General features: G+C 34.7%; 1 protein-coding gene and 1 long non-coding RNA gene across 4 annotated transcripts in view; one reads left to right on the plus strand and one right to left on the minus strand.

Moving 5' to 3' along the window:
* Positions 1-5,724: 5,724 nt before the first annotated feature.
* Positions 5,725-22,918, minus strand: part of NADK2 (NAD kinase 2, mitochondrial) — a 41,064-nt gene continuing 23,870 nt past the window's right edge. Inside the window, exons 8-13 of one of the 3 annotated variants that reach the window (XM_081826001.1) lie at positions 20,031-20,096; positions 18,609-18,704; positions 12,476-12,531; positions 12,304-12,357; positions 10,092-10,215; positions 5,725-8,014 (exon numbers count right to left, since the gene is read on the minus strand). In XM_081826001.1, the coding sequence (XP_081682127.1) occupies positions 7,876-8,014; positions 10,092-10,215; positions 12,304-12,357; positions 12,476-12,531; positions 18,609-18,704; positions 20,031-20,096 (535 nt within the window). In that variant the 3' untranslated portion in view covers positions 5,725-7,875. The remainder of the gene's footprint in view (positions 8,015-10,091; positions 10,216-12,303; positions 12,358-12,475; positions 12,532-18,608; positions 18,705-20,030; positions 20,097-22,918) is intronic. The other 2 variants (XM_081826002.1, XM_081826003.1) reach the window with 2 other exon arrangements.
* LOC145722553 (uncharacterized) lies at positions 10,215-18,663 on the plus strand. Its single transcript, XR_014146883.1, has 2 exons — positions 10,215-11,437; positions 18,376-18,663. It is a non-coding gene; the product is annotated as an uncharacterized LOC145722553 (long non-coding RNA).

The following is a 22,918-nucleotide window of genomic DNA, read 5'->3' on the forward strand; positions in this document are numbered from 1 at the left end:
TCCTGATCGTAAAAGAAAAGCTTTCAGTTTTTCACTGTTGATTATGATGTTAGTTGTGGGTTTGTCATATATGGCCTTTATTATGTTGAGGTTTCTTTCCTCTATACAAACTCTGTTGAGAGGTTTTATTTTAAATGGATATTGAATTTTGTCATCTATTAAAGTGATCATGTGATTTTTATCTTTTTTTTAAAGATTTTATTTGACAGAGAGAAAGAGAGAGAACACACAAGCAGGGGAAGCGGGAGGGAGAGGGAGAAGCAGGCTCCCTGCTGAGCAAGGAGCCTGATGTGGGACTCAATCCCAAGACCCTGAGATCATGACCTGAGCCGAAGGCAGACATTTAACCAACTGAGCCCACCCAGGTGCACCTATTTTTATCTTTGTTAATGTGGTGTATCATGTTGATTGATTTGTGGATATTGAAGCACCCTTGCATTTCTGGAATAAACCCATCATACTATATGATCTTTTTAATATATTGTTTGCTAATATTTTGTTGAGGGTTTTTGCATCTATGTTTGTCGGGGATATCAGCCTGTAATTTTTGTTTGTTTGGTAGTGTCTTTGTCTAGTTTTGTTATCAGGTTAATGCCGGCCTTGTAGATTGAGTTTGGAAGTGAGTGTTCCCTCCACTTCAATTTATTGAAAAGGATAGGTATTAACTTTAAAAAAAAAAAATATTTGCTAAAATTTACCTGTGAAGCCATCTGGTCCTGGACTTTCATTTGCTGGCAGTTTTTTAAATTATGGATTCAATTTCTTTACAAGTAATTGGTCCATTAAGGTCTTCTCTTTCTTCCTGATTCAGTTTTGGAAGATTATATTCTTGTAGGAATTTATCATTTTTTCAAGGTTGTCCAGTTTATTGGTGTAGACTACTAATAGTAGTCCCTTATAATTCATGGTATCAGTTATAACTTCTCTTTGAATTCTGATTTTATTTATTTGGGCCCTTTTTCTTGAGTCAGCTAAAGGTTTATCAATTTTGTTTATCATTTCAAAGAACTAATTCAGTGTTTTCTTTCTGTCTTTATTTATTTCTGCTCTGATCTTTATTATTATCTTCCTTCTGCTAATTTTAGGTTCTGTTTATTCTTCTTTTTCTAGCTCCTTTAGTTATAAGGGTAGATTGAGATTCTTCTTGTCTCTTGAGGTAGGCCTTATCACTCTACAAACTTTTCTTAGAAGTGCTTTTGCTGCATCCCACAGATTTTGGAGTATTGTGCTTCCAGTTTCATTTATCTTTAGGTATTTTCTGATTTCCTCTTTGATTTCTTCATTGACCCATTTGCTGTTGTTTAGCCTCCACATGCTTGTATTTTTTTCCATTTTTTTCCCTGTAATTAATACCTATGTTCATACTGTTGTGGTCAGAGAAGATGGTTCTTGCTAGGATTTCACTCTTAAATTTATTGAAACTTGTTTTGTAGCCTAACATGTGATCTGTTCTGGAAAATGTTCCATGTGCACTTGAAAAGAATGTGTATTGTCCTGTTTGGGGATGGAGTGTTCTGTATATATCTCCTAAGTCCATCTTATCTAATGTGCCATTGAAAGCTACCGTTTCCTTATTGATTTTCTGTCTGGATGATGTATCCATTGATATAAGTGCAGTGTAAAAGGCCCCTACTATTACCATATTACTGTCAATTTTTCCTTTTATGTCTGTTAATATTTGCTTTATATATTTAGGTGCTCCTATGTTAGATGCATATTTATAAGTGTTATATCGTCTTGTTAGGTTGATTCCTTTACCATTATGTCAGGCCCTTGTCTCTTGTTAGTTGTTTTAAAGTCTGTTTTGTCTGACAGTATTGCTCACCCCCAGCTTTCTTTTCATTTCCATTTACATGGAATATCTTTTTCCATCCCTTCACTCTCAGTTTGTGTGTCTTTTGGTCTGAAGTCTCTTGTAGGCAGCAGGTCTTTTCTTTTTTTAATTTTTATATATTCAGCCACTCTCTTTTGATTGTATTTAGTCCATTTACATTTAAAGTAATTATTGATAGGTATGTAATTATTGCCATTTTGTTGTTTTCTGGTTAATTTGCATTTCTCTTCTGTTGTCGTCCCTTGTGGTTTGAGAACTATTTTTAGTGTTATGTTTAGATTCTTCTCTATTTATGGTGTATCTGTTAAGAGGTTTTTGGTTTGTGGTTACCATGAGGCTCATATATAACAACCTATGTATATAGCAGTCTGTTTTAAGTTGATGGTTGTTTACATTTGAAAGCATTCTGGAAACACATTTTTACCTCCCCATGTTTTGTTTTTTGACGTATTTTATGTATCCCTAATTACTGTAGTTGATTTTACACTTTTTTCTTTTAACCTTCCAACTAGCTTTAAAGTTGTTGATCCACTACCTTTACTGTATGTTTGCTTTTACCAGTGAGTCTTTCATAATTTTCTTCTAGTTATGGTCTTTTCTTTTCCACTTAAATAAGTTCCTTTAATATATCTCATAAGGCTGATTTACTGACGAACAATTCCTTTAACTTTTGTCTGAAAAACTTTCTCTTCAATTCTGAAGGATAATCTTGCCAGGTAGAGTGCCCTTGGTTGTAGGTTTTCTTACCACTTCCTTCTGGCCTACAAAATTTTTGCTAAAGAGTCAGCTGATAATCTTATGGGGGTACATGGTTTTTTTTTTTTTTTCTTAAGATTCTCTTTTAGTTTTTTAACATTATAATTATTGTATCTTGGTATAGACCCCTTTGAGTTCATCTTGTTTGGGGCTCTCTTTGCATCCTGGACCTGGATGTCTGTTTCCTTCCCCAGGTTTGGGAAATTTTCAGTTATTATTGTTTCTTCATGTAAATTTTGTCCCCCTCTCTCTTCTCCTCTGGGACCCATATAATACTAATGTTAGTACACTTGATGTCGTCTAAGAGGTCCCTGCAATTATCCTTATTTTTTTTTTTCTTTTTGTTCAGCTTGGGTGATTTCCACAACCATGGCTTCCAGATGCTGGTAGTACTTGTGCATAATCTAATCTGCTGTTGATTCCCTCTAGTGTATTTTTGTTATTCTTCGGGTCTGATTGGTTCTTTTTTATATTTTCTATATATTTGTTGAAGTTTTGTGTTTCTTCCAAGTTTGGTATCTTTATGACCATTACTTTGAACTCTTTATCAGTAGATTGCTTATCTCTGTTTCATTTAATTCTTTTTGAGGTTTTGTCTTGTTCTTTGGTTTGAAATATATTCCTGTCTCCTCATTTTGCCTCTCTGTTTCTGTATATTCAGTAGATCAGCTGTGTCTCCCAGTCTTGGAGTGGCCTTATGTAGAAGGTGTCCTGTGGGACTCAGAAGTACAATCCAATCTGCTTATCACCAGAACCAGGCACTCCAGGGTTGTCACATGTTGGGAGTGTGCACTCTCCTGTTGTGGCTAGGGCACAACTGCTGTGAGCATGCTGCTGGGTAGAACTGACCCCCAGCTTAGCTGGTTGCAGCACCCAGGTACAGTTGCTGTAGATGCACTGGTAGGCTGGGCTGCTACCCCAGAGGAGGAGCCACTTTGGGGTGAGAGGAGCATTGGATCAGACCAAGGCAGCCCACTGAGTGTAGTGGCATGGGAGCTGTTTTGGAGGGGTACATGCTGGAGCAGGCTGGTTAGATGGATCAGGTCTGCAGGGGAATGCCAGGTAGGACAAGGCAAGCAGTACTAGGCTAGCTAGGTAGAGCCAGAAATGGTGCCTACCACCACTAGACCAGCTAGGTCCTTTGTCAAAGATTAGTTGTATATAATATACAATACAATAAATAATTATGTTTATTTCTGGGTTTTCTGTTCTGTTCCATTGATCTAGGTGTCTGTTTTTGTGCCAGTACCATACTGTCTTGATGATGACAGCTTTGTAATATAACTTGAAGTCCCTAATTGTGATACTTCCAGTTTTGTTTCTCCTTTTCAAGATTGCCTTGGCTATTCAGGGTCTTTTGTGGTTCCATTACAAATTTTAGGAGTTTGTCTAGTTCTATGAAAAATGCTGTTTGTATTTGGATAGAGATTGCATTAAATCTGCAGATTGCTTTGGATAGAATAGACATTTTACCAACATTTGTGCTTCCAATCCATGAGCATGGAATGCCTTTCCATTTCTTTATGTCATCTGTCATCAGCATTTTATAGTTTTCAAAGCACAGGTCTTTTACCTCCTTAGTTAAGTTTATTCCTAGGTGTTTTATTATTTTTTGGTGCAATTGGAATGGCCTTAATTTCTCTTTGCTACTTCATTATTTGGTACAGAAATGCAACAGATTTCTGCATATTGATTTTATAACCCATGATTTTACTGAATTCATTTATCAGTTCTAGTAGTTTTTTGGTGGAGTCTTTAGGATTTTCTATATATAGTATCATATCATCTGCAAATAGTAAAAGTTTTACTTCTTCCTTGTCGATATGAATGCCTTCTATTTCTTTTTCTTACGTGATGGCTATGGCTAGGATTTCCCACTTGTGATTTTTTTTAATGTATTGTCAGTTTACTATTATTTTGTTGAGGATTTTGCATCTATGTTCATCAGCTATTGTCCTGTAGTTTTTTGTGCTGTATCTAGTTTTGGTATCATAGTATGAATTTGTAAGTTTTCCTTCCTATTTTTTGAATAGTTTGAGAATAGGTATTAACTCCTTTAAATGTTTGGTATAATTCACCTATGAGGCCATCTGGTCCTGGACTTTTGTTTGTTGGGAGTTTTTGATTCCTGATTCAATTTCATTTCTGGTAATTGGTCTATTCAAATTTTCTATTTCTTCTTCAGTTTTGGTAGGTTATTATGTTTCTAGGAATTTATCCATTTCTTCTAGGTTTTCCAATGTGTTATATAATTTTTCATAACCTCTTATAATTGTATTTCTGTGGTGTTGGTTATTTCTCCTTTCTCATTTGTGTTTTTTTGAGGAGTCTGGCTAGAGATTTATCAATTTTGTTGATCTTTTCAAAGAACTAGCTCCTGGTTTCATTGATTTTTTTTCTTCTTTAAGAGCTTCTGTATCATTTATTTCTGCTCTGATTTTTATTATTTCCTTCCTTCTGCTGGTTTTGGGTTTTGTTTGTTCTTTTCCTAGCTCCTTTAAGTGTAAGGTTAGGGTGTTTGAGCTTTTTCCTGCTTCTTGAAGTAGGCCTGTATTGGTATAAACTTCCCTTAGAATTGCTTTTGCTGCATCCCAAAGATTTCTTGGTTGACCCATTCATTGTTTAGTAGCATGTCATTTAACCTCCATGTATTTATGGTCTTTCCAGATTTTTTTCTTGTGGTTGATTTCTAATTTCACTGAATTGTGGTTAGAAAAGATGCATGGTAGGATTTCGATCTTTTTGAATTTGTTGAGAATGTTCCATGTGCATCAAGTGACTCTTTGATACAAAATTGTGTTAACTGGTTCTAATGATTTTATACATATTGTTTATTTTGATACTTAAAAGTAAAATGAATGGAAATTATACTGAAGGCTAGTAAAACATTTAATATGATTTGATTTACTGGGGCTATGAATATAAACACATGTGAAGCATCAAAAATAGTAAGTACTTTACCCTTTGCTTATATAATAAGTCCTCGTTCTGTGTGAAATATTAGCAATGACTGAAGTCAACGGGGCACAGCAGTGGAAAAGACCTGAAACATTTTGGGGGAATCTGGTTTTCTAATAATGCTGCTGTAAGAGTTAAGGAAACAAGTGTAGTTTAAAAAAAAAAAAAAAATAACACTAATTTAATTATGTTTATTCACATATAGTTGCCATTAAAAGGTTAACTCATAAAAACATTTCTTCTATTGTAATATCCTTTGCCTCTTCTCTCTTCTAAATCAATCCCCACCACATAGCAGAAATGTTAGAAGTTATACTGCAAAGGGAGCAGATTAACTTTTTAACCTTTAAAATACAGCTTATGAACAATTTTACAGAGCAGGTTGCCTATTAGTACGTTACATATTAACAGATCTATGGTACCATTTTGGACAATCAGATTTGCTTTATGTAAAGATGGAGCTGGAATTTTTGCTAAGAAGGTAGTTAAACGTCTTAGAGTTTTTATAAAGAACTGAAATCCCATACCATAAAGTGTTATCTTCAGTTAATAATTTTAAATCAAGCCAGAAACTAGATCCAGCTCTGGGAAAACATTTTTTTTTTTTTGTATGCATCACATAAACACTGCTCCAAGTGTCTATGCAGATACTTAGAAAAGAAAAACAGATTCTTGTTCTGGATACACATCAAAACCTAGATTACCTTTGTATAACATTTATTTAAAAATTTGACAAGAACATGTTAAATGTTGGCAAAACTAACAGCACTCAATTTGATTATACATCTCCTAGCTTTCACAGAATTTCTGAGCTCACAAGACTCAAGTTCTGTTAGGATAGAGTCTTTCATTCATCAATGTATACCCAGCATCTGACACAGTACATGGCATAAGGTATGTGTTCAATAAATATCTGAATGTTGAATATAACTCTTTAACAGCAAATGAAAAAAAGATACAACTCTGAATAAATGGCATGAGAATACCAGTTGTCTCATGATGCAGCAATAGGTGCTTTTTGTAAAAATTCTAGGATTACTTATAAGTAGATCAAGAATTAGATAATTTCCTCTCAAACGAAAGCAGCTCTCATGGGGGTGGGGGGAAGTGAAGGAAGCTGCAACATTTTTTTTTTTTTTAAAGATTTTTTTATTTACTTGTCAGAGAGAGAGACAGAACACAAGCAGGGGGAGAGGCAGGCTCCCTGCCGAGCAAGGAGCCTGATGTGGGACTCAATCCCAGGACACTGGGATCGTGACCTGAGCCGAAGGCAGCGGCTTAACCGACTGAGCCCCCCAGGCGTCCCAGAAGCTGCAACATTTTATCTTTCAAAGCTAATGTGTGAAACATGGAATATGAGCTAGGTGAAAACTACCATGATATTAAAAGTAAGGCAGTTCCAAAACTAATGTTTTGCATATTTATTAAAGAATCCATTTTCTGACAATACTCCTAATACTAGATGAAAATATTTTTTAAAGGTTTCACCAAACTCCTAATATGTCTAAGCAGCTCATCCTTTTAGTCTTTGATTCCATGTTAGAGTTTTAAATATGGAAGAAATCTATTAAGACTCAAAAGCATTCAAAAAAAACTGTCTATGACCTAAAAAAAGCTACTGGATAATTAATACATTTGTAACAGTATCATGATTTTTTTCAGATATACTTCATTTCACCCAGCACTGTCAAAATTAACCTGAAAGTCAATTATTAAATGAAAACATCGATAATTTCAAAAATGATTGAACTTAATAAAGAGCCATAACAATATTGTATTCTGAAATTAGAAAATTCTAAGCACATATAAAAAACGCATTTACCTACTTCAATTAGGTCAATGTCAGGATTTATCAAAATTCTCCATCAAAATTTTTTAAAAATCTTGATTTTTTAGGTACTATAAAAAATATACACTAATCATATGATATGTGTTTGGTCTGACCAATTCCACAGTTAGGAAAGGGAAGAAAAAAAAAAAAAACGTACAGTGAAATTTCAAATCCTAAACATTTAATCCTTTATTTGAGCCTACCTCTCTAAAAAGATATCAGTACTCTTGGATACCAACTATAAGCAATATAGAACTTTCACTGGTATCAATTCTAATCAGTTTAGTCCATCCATTTTCTAACACAGCGAACAATCTTTTCTATCCAAATCCAAAAGAAGAATAATGCAAATCTCACTTTCTTGGTCACCTTTGAAGCTCAGGGCCAACCAGTCTCAATAACAACCAAAATACGTAGCTTTATGAGTGGTAGTCTGTTTCTGCAGTGAAATGAAAGCATTTCCCAGTAGTCAAAATTTGTCATCTGAGGAAATCTTTCATTGTTCTAGAAGCACAGTTCGAAGCTCATCTTCTTTATTGATCATCATCGAAGCAATTGCTCCATCATTAAACTCAAAAGAAGTACCTCCATCCACAACCATGCAGGCATCCCAACAACGAGAACGAACACACACCCTAAGCAGAAAGAAACATCTCATTAAATATTAAGTTTTCTTAACCTTGAATTATGGTTTCTTTAAAACTCTTATTTTTATTGAAATTGGCAGATAATTTGGCCTTGATTTTTAAAATCAAGTTCTTTGGTTTGAGAGAGTAACTATGTATATATGGGTACATTACCAAAATCTAGTATTCAAGATAGCTCCCTTCGCCCAAACAGTTATGAGGGAACAAGTTCAGACTTGATGGAACTCACAGGCTTTTTTCGTATGAGAAAATGTTATTATTATTACAAGTACTAATATTGAACAAGAATGTAACTATTTTCATGGATAGTTTTTACTTAAGTATAACACATGAAGAGGCACAAATTTGTAGTGTACAGCTCAGTAAACACATTTGTGTAGTCATTCCTCACCCAAATCAGGAATCAAATGTTCCCCAGAAGCCCCTTCACTGCCCCTGGCCCTGCTCCTTCCTACACATGCACTATCCTAATGTCAGTCACCATAGTAGTAATAGCTCTGTTTGTTCTTAAATTTTATATAAATGGAAGAATAGGTTTGCTTGTATCTAGCTTTCTTTTGCTTAACAGTATGCTTTTGAAATTTATCCATGGTTATTACCATTAGTAGTAGTGTGTTCATTTTCACTGCTGTATGAAAACACTTCCATTGTATAAAAATACCAAAATTTATGGATCTCTTCTATTCACTGACATCTGAGTTTTTACTACTGGAAGTAGTGCTGCTATGTATATTCTTGAGCATCTTTTGTTGCAGACATTTGTGTATATACGTTTCTGTTGGATATACACCTAAGAGTGGAACTGCTGGGTCAATGCATGTGCTATATACAGCTTTGGTAGGTAACTGCCAAACAACTTTCCAAACTATTCCTAACAATATATAAGTGGCAGTTACTCCCACCTTACAACAACTAGCATCTTAGCTCTTCTGGTGAGTATATGGTATCAGAATATGTAGTTTTAATTTGCATTTCCCACATGAATAATAAGGTCAAGGACGTTTTTCATACACTTCACCATTTGGATACCTTCTTCTGTGAAATGACAGTCTGAAACTTCGGCAATTTTTGAGCTGCCTTTTCTTATCGAGTTGTAGGAATTTTTACAATATTCTGGATATAAGTCCATTGTTGGATATAGGTACTGCAAATATCTCAGAGGCTTGCCTTTTATTTCCTTAATGTTGTCTTAATTAACAGAAGTTCTTAATTCTAATATAGTTCAATTTGTCAGTCTTTTGTTGATAAGTGCTTTTTATGACAAGTTTAAGAAATATTGTCCAACTGCCAAAGTCATGAAGCCTATTCTGTTTATATGAGCAAAAATTTAAATGTCTTTGTAGTCTCACCTAAACGGAGTATAGATTTATTGAGTAATCAAAATTAACTCTCAAATGAGTAAAATGAATTTCCTTGAGTGTTTTTCCTAGGAAAAAATCAACAGTATTTTCAAAAAAAGAATATGTACACTGTATAAGCAGCAATTCAAAATTAAACCATACTTTGCCTGCCATGAGACAGATGACTTTTCAGTGTTTTGTTCAGAAAATTGGACAACCTTTACAAAATTATATATTTTTTTATATCCACCCTTCAAAAAAACTCTGATAGATGTGGGAAGGGGGGGTTACTTTTAAGGAAAAGGTGACAGAAATGAGTCCTACTCTAAAAGTTTATTGCTATACAACTGAGGTTTTATAGAATGTTTATCCTGCTTTTATCCCATAGCATATGAAAAAGTTTCTTTCCAGTTTTTTTAAAAGTGATAGTTTGATCTTATTGTGTCTTAATATGTTAAAACAACAAATCCACATCACCCAATTAAATAATTATGCCCCTTCTATTCACTTACAGTTTCTCTAAAATGGTACAGTATGTTAGGAAGGAAAATACCATTCTCACCAGGGTACAGCATGACACCTCATTAGTTCCACGAGTTCTATACTTTTCCTACCAGATTAGTTTGAATGAGTGAATTTCATCAAACTGAATACTTTAAAACCAAGACTCCTTTATAATTACAAGCAATGAAAGCACAGTCAGAAGTCAGCCTTTGAAAGCTTACTTTGAGGTGAAGCAACGCTGACGGCTGCTGGAGAAAACTCTGTTTGCTATTGGTTCTCGAATACTGAAAAGTATTTTTGGTTCTTCTGGACTGTAGAGCAGCGATTCATTATATTCATTTGTTACTATGAAGGGAAAAAAAAGTATTAGCTCAGTCAATGAAAGAAGGTCACTTCTGAGAAGTGCAAAATGAAAAATGAATGCTATCCTGTCCTCAAAACCACACACACACACACACAAAACCTTCAAAGCCTGTATCAACCACAATATAGCAGAAATAGACATAGTGGGCGGGGTGGGGGCTACAAAACCAGTAATTAAACAGAAGTAAGGAACTAGCTTGAGGCACTCAAATGGAACTTGAGTTCCGACAGTCCCTTGCCAAGTTCCCTTGCAAAATACCATGTCAAAGTGTTCATAAGTTAATTGTCTTGATATAAAATGCACTCTTAAACAATGACAGGCAATATGCTTTCTCTAATGAAACTGCAATTACTCAAGATATGTTTAGAAATATTTGAGACCTGTTTCTCATAACCAAGAGGCACGTGAAAGTTGATAGGCAAAGCACAAATTGGTCAAAAACAACTGTACAAAGAAATCAGGCTTGTAAGAACGTTTAGTTGAACACCACATTAAAACAGATCATAAGACTGTCAGATAATCTAGCTTATTTACCAAAATTTCACTTAAATTATTTGGCTCTTTGAAATCTAATTCACTCTCAAAAATAAAAATTTGCTTCTCTGGGAACGAATACACACGAACACATACACACACCCCACCCCACCCCCAGCTCCAGGGGCACCTAGCTGGCTCGTCACTAGAGCATGCGATTCTTGATCTCAGGGTCATGAGTTCGAGCCCCATGTTAGGCATAGAGAGAACTTAAAAAAAAAAAAAAGTGCTAGCTCTGAAAGAAGTAATTCCAGAAATGTCTGTAACAATGACTGCACCCCTGGCATTCACTATTGTTTCTAGGGACAAATTTTCAAAGGAGTAACATTCATTCAATAAAGCAGAAAAATCACTATTTTATATATACACCCTTAAATTTACATGCCTGATACAAATTTCAGTTCTTTTATATAATTATGTTTTAAGTTAAATTATATAATGAATAAATTACTATAAATGCCTAATTTTCCTTTCTTTGATGCAGATTTAATGTTAATCTTTTTGGTCTCCAATTGAGAGAACAAAAAAGTCCATTTTAGAGAGCTGAAAAGGACGTCAGAGATTTAGTCCTGTTTTCAAACTATTAAAGGCCAAGCATCTCCCCCAACAAAGGAAGTCTTACCTGGAAATCCAAAATATACACTTAAATGAACTGACACTATTACATATGTAAGTAGATACACTATGAAAAAGTTTGGATTTTTTAAAAAACAATTGACCTTAATCTTAGGATACTCTTCAACTAAACAGAGACAGAAAGGAAAGCTGTAGTGTGAAGTCTGTACAAAAATGTTCCTGATAGATGAGATGGGACTGTAGTGAGTTAATTTCATATGCAAATCAAACGAATGTGTTTTCCTATTTAAGAATTTAAATATTTAGAAAAAAAAATTTTAAGAATACAGTTGAAGAATCCCTATGCATTCATTACCAATCTACTTCCCCTTCCTCATTTTGCAGTCCAGGAAGTAAAGGAATGGAATCAGTCTTGCTCATATTTTCAGTGAGTGACTGGTCTGGGATTGGAGCCCAGGTCTTCAAACTCCCTGATCAGTAGTATTCTTTCCCAACACGGCTAGTTCTCTCAAGGGAACCCTGAAGCAACTGGGCAGGAGTAGGTAGTCAAAAGTTATAAAGAGAACATTTTAGTGAATGTGATGATAAGCATTCACAGCTCAGTGAATTCCATCTCATTCAGAGCATATTAATGGCATACTGAGTCTAAGTAAGCATTTCCCATTTGCCAGATCTATATTTTTCTATATTTTCCTATCCCCCAGGACATGTTTGTAGCTAACACCCGTTTTGACATAAAGGTTATATTTCATAGTTCACAAAAATATAATATATAAAAAGTCCCGCTCTAAACTTTTCATTGCTTCAATACATGTAAAGGGATATTATATCAAGAGCCTGTTTGAGTCAGAAAAGTACTAGGCTTTGCTAGTTAGACAAGTAGACTTCACAATGACGTCCTCAAGATCGATGCAGAACTTAAATGAAACTGTTAGTAATTATGATCATTAGTCACTGACCTTTTTCTACCAATTCTCTGTTCAATGGAAGACTTAAATTTCCTTGTCGTTTTGCTATTGAAAAAGGGGGAAATTTCTTGATTAAATATCTTGTGTCATATAATAGCTAACATGTAATAAAATCTATACATTATTTAGCATATTATAACATACTAGCTATTTTGGTACTCACCAATATTTAAAACATCTTCCACAGCCTGAGTTGCAACCCTGTTAATATTGAATGACCTAGAAACAAACATCACGTAAGTTCTTTAATTCTAAAAACATACTAAAAATGAAAAAGGAATTATCTACTTAATATACAAAAGAACACTTAGAATTATCAAGAAAAAACAACCAAAAGATAATAGCCCCTTCACCCAGTTTTAAAAAGTGGGCAAAGTACATAAACAGTTTACAGGTCTATATGAAAAAGTGTTCAATTTTACTCCTACTTAAGGAAATACAAATTAAAGACTGATAATATATTGGCATGAGTATGAGAAAAACATTCTCATACACTGATGGAAAACTTGCAGTTGGAGGGCAATTCTGCCCTATTAAAATTTAAAATGAACATATTCTTCAATCTACTAATTTATCCTAAAATATACTTGCATCTATAATACACAAAGACATGTACAAGGTTATTTACAAAGCATTGTTTATAATAGCAAAACAACTCATTCACAGGAAGCAGGTTAAATATGTTACTATGTAGATATTAAAAAGAATAAAACAGAACTGTATGTGCTGATAGATAATGGATATGTTAAAAAACCAAAGGCATTATGTAGTATATATAAAACAGGGAAGTAAATATTACATATATATATATATATATATATATATATATATGGGGTGGTTGTCTTGAGATTAGTACTAGAGATATGAAATGAAAGACTAGCTTTTCATTTGATATCCTTTTATACTATTTAACATATTTTTAATGTGTAAATATCTCTAAATTATAAAACAGAAAAGATGAGAAATCTTTACTGCTGTGTGATGCCTTGCTTAACCACTTAAGAACAAATGTTAATACAAACATGAATCACTTTTAAAAGTAGCTCTGTCCTTGGGTCTACCAAGATGGTTATGGAAAGTTTTGTTTGTTTTTTCCCAGTGATTTAGAATTCTTCTGCTGCCTCACAACTCTTCTCACATGGCCTCAGTAGGTAACAATGACCCACACATTCTCAACGTAATTCAGTGACTCAACCTTTTTGAGGAGGGGAGAGTAACAGATACTCTTGCATACCCTTCTAACCCTATACCCTTCACATTTTGAGAAATATGATAACATTTTGGGCATTCTCTTAACAATGCAGATACACAAATTTTTATATTAAAAATTTGGGGTCATTCACAGACCACATGCCTATGCTAAAAAAATCTCAAACTAGCCATTGCCTACTGTTTTTCACCATTATCTACTCTCCAATTTCATATTGCAACCACACCAAGCCCATTCTTGCCTCTGTACCTTTGCTCATACTTACTATGTGGCATGAAGCAAAATAAGTGTCCTGACTCATTTTTTAGTATGAGGTTTGCAATACCTATCTCATTAGAGTTACTGCCACACACTACAAGGTCAGGCATCTGCGGCACCACCTGGCTCATGGCAGAAACTCAATACTGAATGAAAATATCAAATGAAAGAGATGTGCATGAGTTATATTCTAATTCTTCTGAATATTCACATTATTGGAAGATACGGTTTTAGATTTAAATTAAAAGTCACATAAAATGAGCTCTTTTATTAGGGTTTCATTGAATTAAAATATTGAAGTTAAGACTTAAGAGAACAAAAGTCTCATACAACTTGATCTAATAGTCCTAGAACTAGGACTTATTCGGGATACCACAAGACAACCCAAACTAAGTCCTCTGAATTGGGCTTAAATTAAGAGGAATTTCCTATGGTTGCAACCTGGATTTCAGCCAGTTCACTCTCCCTTTAGGAGTGGTTTATATTCTACATCAAAGACAAACCATATGCCTAAGAAGGTATTAGCTAGCACATGATGATTTTTTCTTAGATCTACAACCTTCACCATTCTAAGAGTTCCCATTTGAAATCACACATAATTTCCACTAAAGACAATCCAATTCAAAGACAAATCGAATCTCCTATCTTAAGCTAGTAAAGCTTTCTCTTCACTTAAGAACATTTACCCTTAAGTTGGCTAAGACAATGTATGGAGGAGGGGGATTGGCAACAGTCCTAAAAACTAACAGAAATATATGTGACTGAACTCTGTAGTACTTCTCCCAGTGAATGTAGCTAATTCCACACTAAGTAGAGGACAGAGATGACAATGAGATAATTCAGAGATAACTTGCTATGCAACATAACCCTGTCTTGTGGAGGAATTTTTAGGAATGCAAAATGGGATAGCTAATCCCCAGACTCTCTGCGTGTGTGTGTGTGTGTGTGTGTGTGTGCATACACACATAGGCTATCTTCTCCGTCCTTCCTTGTCATAAAGCCATGTGACTGAGTTCTAGCTACAGGAATGAGAGTAGAAGTCATGCACAACACGTCTAAACCTGTGTCCCATAAGCCTCCCACAGGTCATCCTCCATGCTTTTCCTCCTCCTCTGGCTTGATGTATATAAGTAGAGAGACTTTAGGATTTATGTTTAAAAGATGGTTGAGCCACATGATGGAAGGAGCCTGGACTCTGAGTCACTACTTGGAGATCCACCTCCCAATGAGGACGCACCTGGACTTGATAAGAACAAGAAAGAAACTTCTATGGTGTTAAGTCACTGAGATTGGGGGTTTATCAGTTACAATAACTATCTTACGCAAAGTTAAACATTTCCACATTTCATATTCAAAGCAACGACTGAGAGGTCACAGAGGAAAACTTCTATCTCTCTGTGCAAGAATTAAGAGAGTAAAAGAAATAGGCTATTCTATTCCTTTCTTTCCAGTGATTCCTGAGGTCTACAGTTTAGAGTTAAGTCCAGAACTTAAATCCTGTCTTCACCATTTATTAGCCACATGGCTTTGGGAAACTCCTGAGACCTTTTAATAATACTCTCTTAATAAAAATAAAATCACTTATTTCCAGAGTATTTTTGAAAATTTAAATAATATATGTAAGCTCAAGACAAAGAAAAAGCTTAGAAGTGGTAGTTTGATAAAGTTATTAACCTATAGAAATGTACAGCTTTCCCTCAGCCCTTCTGGCCCCCAGGCTTCTCTTCTCTCCGCCCATTTTCTAAACAAAAAAAGGACAAAAGATGAATGGGAAATGCAATCACAGCAAAAGAAGGATCAGTAATGGGAGGGAGTAAGGTAGAAGATGTTAGAAGCAAGCAAGCTACATAGGGCTGAACAGAGAAGAGGCTGAGTGACCAAGGTGGCAGGGACAGAGACAGTTTTAGACCACAACGTCGGAGACAACATGAGACTTTAATAAGCAACATAGAAAAGACTGAAATCCTAATATAAGCCATACTTACTCATGTCCAACATCAACACAGGACTCAGCTATGAAGTGTGTGGCAGTGGAGGGCAGGACTACTTTACAAGCCTAATGGCTCTTATTCTTTATGCTCTTCTTACTATTAAAAGGTTGAAAACTAAAACTATCAAAATCACACAGACAGACACACACCCCAATGCAAAAGTCAAAGCTGATTCACCGCCTTTAGCATAACCACTATTTCACTAAGATTAGCAAGTTAACCTTGATAATCCTTCAGTACAACCTGCTAACACATCTTTGAACTGTACGAACTCTGCATTTCAAAGCTGGCAGTCAAAAAGGCCTTGGTTTTGTAGTCAAGCACGCCTGTGCTTGTCTCCAGTTTCTGACACTATTTGTGACCTCACACTAATTATTTATCCTTGCAAAGCCTTAATTTCTACCTTTATAAAACAGGGCTACAACTACTTTCTTGCAGGATTTCTGTAAGAATATTGTCAGTGTATATAAAGCACCTAGCACAGTATATTCAAAGTAGCAGGGGCTAAATAACTGATAGCTTGTATTTAGCGCATAAAACGGAACCTACAGAATCACGTTCAGAAGATAATCTTATTTTATCTGTTCCATTTCTCCTCACTTTGCAGAAAAGGAATCTTGTACAAGATCACAAAGCTAGCTGGTGGTTTAGCCAGGGCTCTAACTTCCATGCTAGTACTCTTTTCAGTTATACCACTTTGCCCACTTTGGGGGGGATCAGAATACTGAGAGAGAAGAAGGATCTAGGAATCCATTTCTGATTCTCAGTACAGTTTTCGACAAGTAACACATCACAGTGAGCAGAAAAGATGTCATGATAAATTAAGGCAGTTAACTATAATGTTTTCATTTTATGAGGGTTACACAATAATTTTATAATAGATTAAATTTATTTTTTCAAATAATTATTGTTAAAAGTCATCCTAGAAATTAGTTCTCACTGGCCCTCAGGAAATGAGATCTTAGCCAATCTTTAAATAATACTTCCCATTTTTCTCCAAAGGTTCATTTATTTGACAAAGATAAGGCTTTTTTAAAAAAAAAAGATGTGAAGTTATGGAATACTTATGAATGAATGTGATGTCTAAAAATTAATTCAAAATAACAGAAGACAAAAGGAGACAGTAGGGGAACAGAGGAAAAGATTGGGCATATGTTGATAATTACTGAAACTGGCTAATGGGTACATGGATATTGATTATACTATTTTGTCTACTCTTGCATATAAATTTTTCCACAATAAAAAGTTTTAAAAAGTAATACTGAAAAAGTATTACTCCATTTTAAACTATCCAAACTTAAAATAACAGTTTAAGTACTGTTTTCCACTGTATATGTAGTCATTTATTTAAAAAAAAAAATTGATTATGTATTAGGTACTATGCTATACACACAAAAAACTGAGGGAGGGGAAAAACAAACAAACCACACAAAACCATGAGTCACCATCCCAAATGCCTCAAGTTGCTTGAACCAGCCGGGTGTCAGCTAGTTAGAGAACTAATAATGTGGTAAGTGCTAGAACAGTGCTATGAGGAAAAAATGCAATGCGAGGGATGCACCAAAAGAGGGTTCATTATGCTGATGAAAAGAACTAGATCCTAGTAAAGATTTCCTACGCAGAATGACATCTGAAGATTGGATTTTCAGCCAGGGGATGGAAAGTGGAGAATGTTCAGGCATTCAATGCAGGAAGAAGTTGCACTGAGCAAAAACAAAAAGCCCAGAGAGAACACGTTGTGCTGAGCATTCCAAGTAGCCTGCAGTGTCCCTGGTGTGCTGGTGGGTGAGTGTACGGCAGCAATAGGCTGGGAAGGTTCCTTAGGTCCTATTTAAAGGGTCTTATACACAGACTGAGTAATCAACATAGTCAGGAGTAAACTAAACTTTTACAGCACAGAAGGGATACAGCCAAATTTATCTACATTTTAGAAATATTACTCTGTTGGTAGAATGGATGACAGCCTTTAGAATAAAGGATGAGGCACAAAGAATATTCACTAAAAAGATGAAGGTCTGGACCAAAGAAATAGGAGAAAATGAAAAAGAGGGGCAAGGACTTCAGAAGTGTGACTGGCAGGATTCAGAGACTGGTATGTGTAAAGGGGAGAATAGGGAGACTCAAAAGTAAGAGCAAGGATTAGGGGAGTAAGGTTTTTTCTCTAGAGCATGAACTTGGGGTAACAGCGATCCTATTAAGCAATACAGGGATCACAGGAATAAAAACCTGAAGATAATAAATTTAGTTTTCAATGTGTTGAAATTGAAGGTCTATTAACACTCTCTCTAGTAGGTCATTTTAGGGTAGGAGTTTGTGCTCAGGAGACGAGAGCTATGGATGAAAGTCTGGGAGGCGTCTGCATGTATATGACTAAGCAGCAGCAATTACCCAGAGAGAAGTGAGAGGGTAAGCAAGATACAGGAGCCCAAGTTATCTCCAGTTCGGCCTTTGCCACACAAACCTCCAGGACGTTTGCTGTTGTTATTGTACTTGTTTTCATTTCTTTACTATTATTTAAAATATTTTTCATTTAAAAAAAAAAAAAAAAACCATACAGTCCCCCAAAACATTTCTCATTTTCTTTTTTTCTCTTTACAAACCTAGTGCAATAGGCTAAATAACGACCAAATCCAGGCTACAGCTCCAATCTACAAAGTCAAGGCAGGACTTCTGGACCCAAATGATGAGTAAAGCAGAAAGTGAGCCAACCAACATAACACCACCAGGCTACCTATTGCATATCAGAGGCTTTAGATAACACCGATGTGCAGCCTCGAGTACATTACGTTACTTAAAATATTTCACAAAGTCAATAAGCAACATCCCAAGTTACTCACCAGGCCTTTGATCCTGTTCCAGTACACAAATTGAGCCCTGAACTCTTCTGTTTTTCCCATGGACCATCATCAACTGAAATCTCATAGTAGGAAGCCCTATGAATTGAGAATATAAAACTGGATTTGCTGAACTTATGGCTCACAGTAAGTAAGACAAACATCGTTTCTTCAGAACTAATAAAATCTAAGTGGGCCAGCTTGACTTTGACATACCTGACTTAGTAGGCACGCACACCATGATGCTAATACCAATACTAAGTGAAAAAGTTAAAAAAAAAAAAAAAAAAATCTGTGTATCTCCATCCCTCTCTGATCCATATGGTCCTTTCTATCAATATTTTAACATTTCAAACAAGGGCTCCTGGTAAATTTTTACCTACCATAACCTCTACTGTATTTATGGAACCTAACACATACAGAGCCTTATTTCACAATTCAAAAAGAAAATACCGTTCTTAGGTGAGTTTCATTCTCAGTAGCTAGTCCTTGATAGCTCCAAGTCTGTATCTAACCCTTCAAGTTGCCAACAGTTTCTGCTCAACTTGTTTAAGTTATATACTAATGTGCCTTTTGAACTGATAGTAAGCTAAGATCAAGTTCTAAAGAAAATTCTCAAACGGTACTGCATCAGTAGACAAAACTAGGAATAAAACTAGAACTGTAATTTCTTTAAAGATTTCTATTTCTTAGAGTAGTTCATAAATATGAAATCAAATGGGTTTTCTGACACCAGCAAAAATGACACTGTTCTTTAACTGTATGAACATATAATTTGCAATTATTAAAAAAAAAAAAAACTCGTGAAACCTGTAAAAGCCTATTTTGTAAAACTGTATCTTAAATAATGGTGTCATTGATCAACACTGGGTTATTTTTGTCCAGCAAATAAAAAAGTTAAACTCAATATAGCTTTTCCAATAACGACAATTATTAGACATGCTTGCAAACACTAACACTCAATGGATAATTTATCTCTTAACCCTCAATTCTCCTGCCAAACTCAATCTGTAAAGGTTTTACATGGCACAACTCCTTTTCGTGTTTTCTCTGAAGTCACCATTCTTCATAAAAGATAGCAGGCCTTATATTTACATTGAATCTATTTCATAGCTTTGTTATATCTTCCTAGAAAATTAGGAATTTTAGGCGTATTAGGAGCCTATTACATTCAGACAAGCCAGTCAACTCTATAGGAATGGCTGCTATTATGCTAGAATCACATAGAAACAAATGAGATTAGAGGTAAGTGGGGATAGAAGAGAAACAGGTGGAGAGGAAGAAAAGTATAGTCAGGTGAGGGGTGTTGAGCCCAAAACAATGAGCAAATTTAGTGTCATTCTCACATGCAGGTTTATCAAGATTAGTCAACTCAGAATTTTTGTTTCAGGGAAATTATTTTTTTAAGGCAGCAATAAAACTCACAGTCCCTTTAGAGTGGGTATACTTCTTCTTAAATTGTCCACTGCTACAGCCCAAGAATAAGACATTCTAGGTTAGAATAGAAAAGAAAAAAAAATTGGGCTTTTAAAATGTTCTTAAATCTAAGAACATTATAAATGAGGCAGGAATAATATTGCTGCACTTCATATTTTCCAAGCAAAGCCCTTAAGTTTTCAGGGTTTTCAGGGCATAGTGAAGCCTCAATACAGGACCTGGAATCAGAAATACTGGGTATATAATGATAGTTCTGATGCTAACTAATGATAGGACCATGGGCAAGTTATGTGAACTCTCCAAATCTCAACTTTTTCACTGATACATACAACTACCTTTCTCACAGGGTTGCTATGAGCATGTAATGTGGTAATATACACAATATTCATAAAGCCTGACACATAGCAGGCATCCAGTAAGTATTCATTTCCTTTCTAAGGGTCTATGTCATAGATTCCTTAAAAATAAGTTCTAATACCTCCTATAGTGAAAACTTACTCAATAGCATCAGAAGCGCTACTGTCCTTATCTTAGTAAGGATATAAGGTGAGGCTCAACACAAAAAGAAGCAGCATCAGACATTATTTAGGAGATAAACCAACCAAATCACTGCTGCCACAGAAAAAAACATTCAATCTAAAATCTAGTAGGACTTCACTGAATTCCCAGAAGTCTGTCAATCGATCCCAGTTTTCCTCCTTTTATAAGTTATTTGATTTTTAGTAAGTACAAATTACAAAGCAACACTCACTAGTAGAATCTCTCGGAAGTTATAACCTTTAAAATACACAAACAATAACATAAGCCATAAATGGCTTCTCTAGAATCGGCATAAACTCTCAAAACACTTTTACCTTTGCCATCTATTATTTTTTATTCAAGCTTAATTAACATACAGTGTTATATTAGTTTCAGGTATGCAATATAGTAACTCAACAATTATGTACATCCCTCAGCGCTTATCAAGGTAAGTATACTCTTAATCCCCTCTATTCACCCAACCCCCTGCCCCCTCTGGCAACCACCAATTTGTTCTCTGTATTTAAGTCTGCTTTTTTCTCTTTTTTCTATTTGTTTTGTTTCTTAAAATCCACAAATGAGTGAAATCACATGGTAATTGTCTTTGACTTATTTCACTTAGTATAATACCCTCTGGGTCTATCCATGTTGTTGCAAATGGCAAGATTTCATTTGTCTTCTAATGTAGACACTCTCCAATTTCATTTAAAGTTGTTGCTCTCTGCCTTATGTTTTTAGTAATCATGATTAGATTATACCACTAATTAGAATTACATTTCCTGCCTTCTCTGTCACCAAGTATCCATCATTCATTTCCATATTATTTCAAACTTGATATAGAGCAAAAGAAAACATTTTATGTGTAGCATGAGTTTTATTACTATGTTAAAATAAATGTATTTACACTTTCTTCTTTAAAGAATATACTTTTGATTCCTTCAAAGAATTTTACTTTTAAATACTTTTTAAAATTATGTATTTTACCACCCTCCAAAAAAATAAGATGCTACTTCTACCTTTATCTTACTTATCTTTACATCCTTAGTGACCTGCATATAGCACATAGCAGGTACACAATACATTTTGCTGAATTTAAAATTACATTAATCAAAATAATTACAACTGAAAAAGACTGTTCAAGGCATTCTACTCAATCAGGCTTTGTTCTTTTCAGTACTATCTGAATTAGTCATTGGCTAAAACATGGGTGTCTTTTAATTAAGACAAATATTTCTCATCATAATTAAACTTATGAAAAGACAGGTCAACAATCAGAATTTCAGAATATATGGAACTCTCAGTAAACAAGGGAATCAACTACATGACCTCAAAGGGTCACACGGTTCTGATAGCAGCCACGTGGGACAGAGACTCATCTCTAATTTTCCACCCCTAATTTACTTACATCTACAAAAATGAGAAGGCAAGTTCTAAATGGCAACCAAGAGTTTAATTAACTTTACATTATGGCAGTCATTTTATAACTGGTAACTAATATCACATGAAAGTTTTGAAAAAAATTCTGCTGACCATTTAAGGCTAAATTATATTCAATACCCACAAAACAGATTTCATCAGTAATAAAACCATACTATACTTTTATACTCCTACTGAAGAACTTTATTAACCTTAGTTTTTGCTAATAATGATTACAAATCTTTTTTTTTTTTTTTTTTTTTACAAATCTTAAACTGTCAATACACTTGGCTTATGATGTTGCATAAGGGATACAATTACCACCAAGTAGTATTCCTGCCAAAAGTGTTTAGTCTGAATCTTATCATGCAGAGAAAAAAGAAAATCACACAAATCTAAAACAAGGGATATTCTGCAAACCAACTAGCTTATTCAAAAATATTAATATCAGGAATGACAAAACGGGTGGGACTAAAGAACGATTCTTAATTCTAAAGGGCCATGATGGCCAAATACAATGCATAATCCTTAACTGGATCCTGGATAAAAATAAGCAAACAAATCAGCCTTAAGTGACATTATTAAGGTAATTAGGAAGTTTTAATATGGACTGTCTATAAAAGTTTTATAACCACTGAAAATGTATGCCTAGTATATCATTCTCTTAAACATTTATAAAGCACCTATATGATAGATTAAAGGCTCTGTAGTAATGGAACCTGAATAACTTTGTTTAACCTAGGGCTTCACAAACTTTTTTGCTCATAGAACCTTCTCTCTTCTTAACATGTATTATAAATGTGTGAGAAGGTTTTGGAAATATTTCATTAAATAATTCATTTCTATCACTTATACCATATTAATTATTCATAATTCTTAGGATGCAGAAATCAAATAAATATCTAAAAAATACTAAAACATTAAATTCCAAACTCAAGAAT

Source organism: Leptonychotes weddellii, chromosome 7 (genome assembly GCF_054177405.1).
Source record: "Leptonychotes weddellii isolate Sample4059 chromosome 7, ASM5417740v2, whole genome shotgun sequence".
Classification (NCBI taxonomy): domain Eukaryota; kingdom Metazoa; phylum Chordata; class Mammalia; order Carnivora; family Phocidae; genus Leptonychotes; species Leptonychotes weddellii.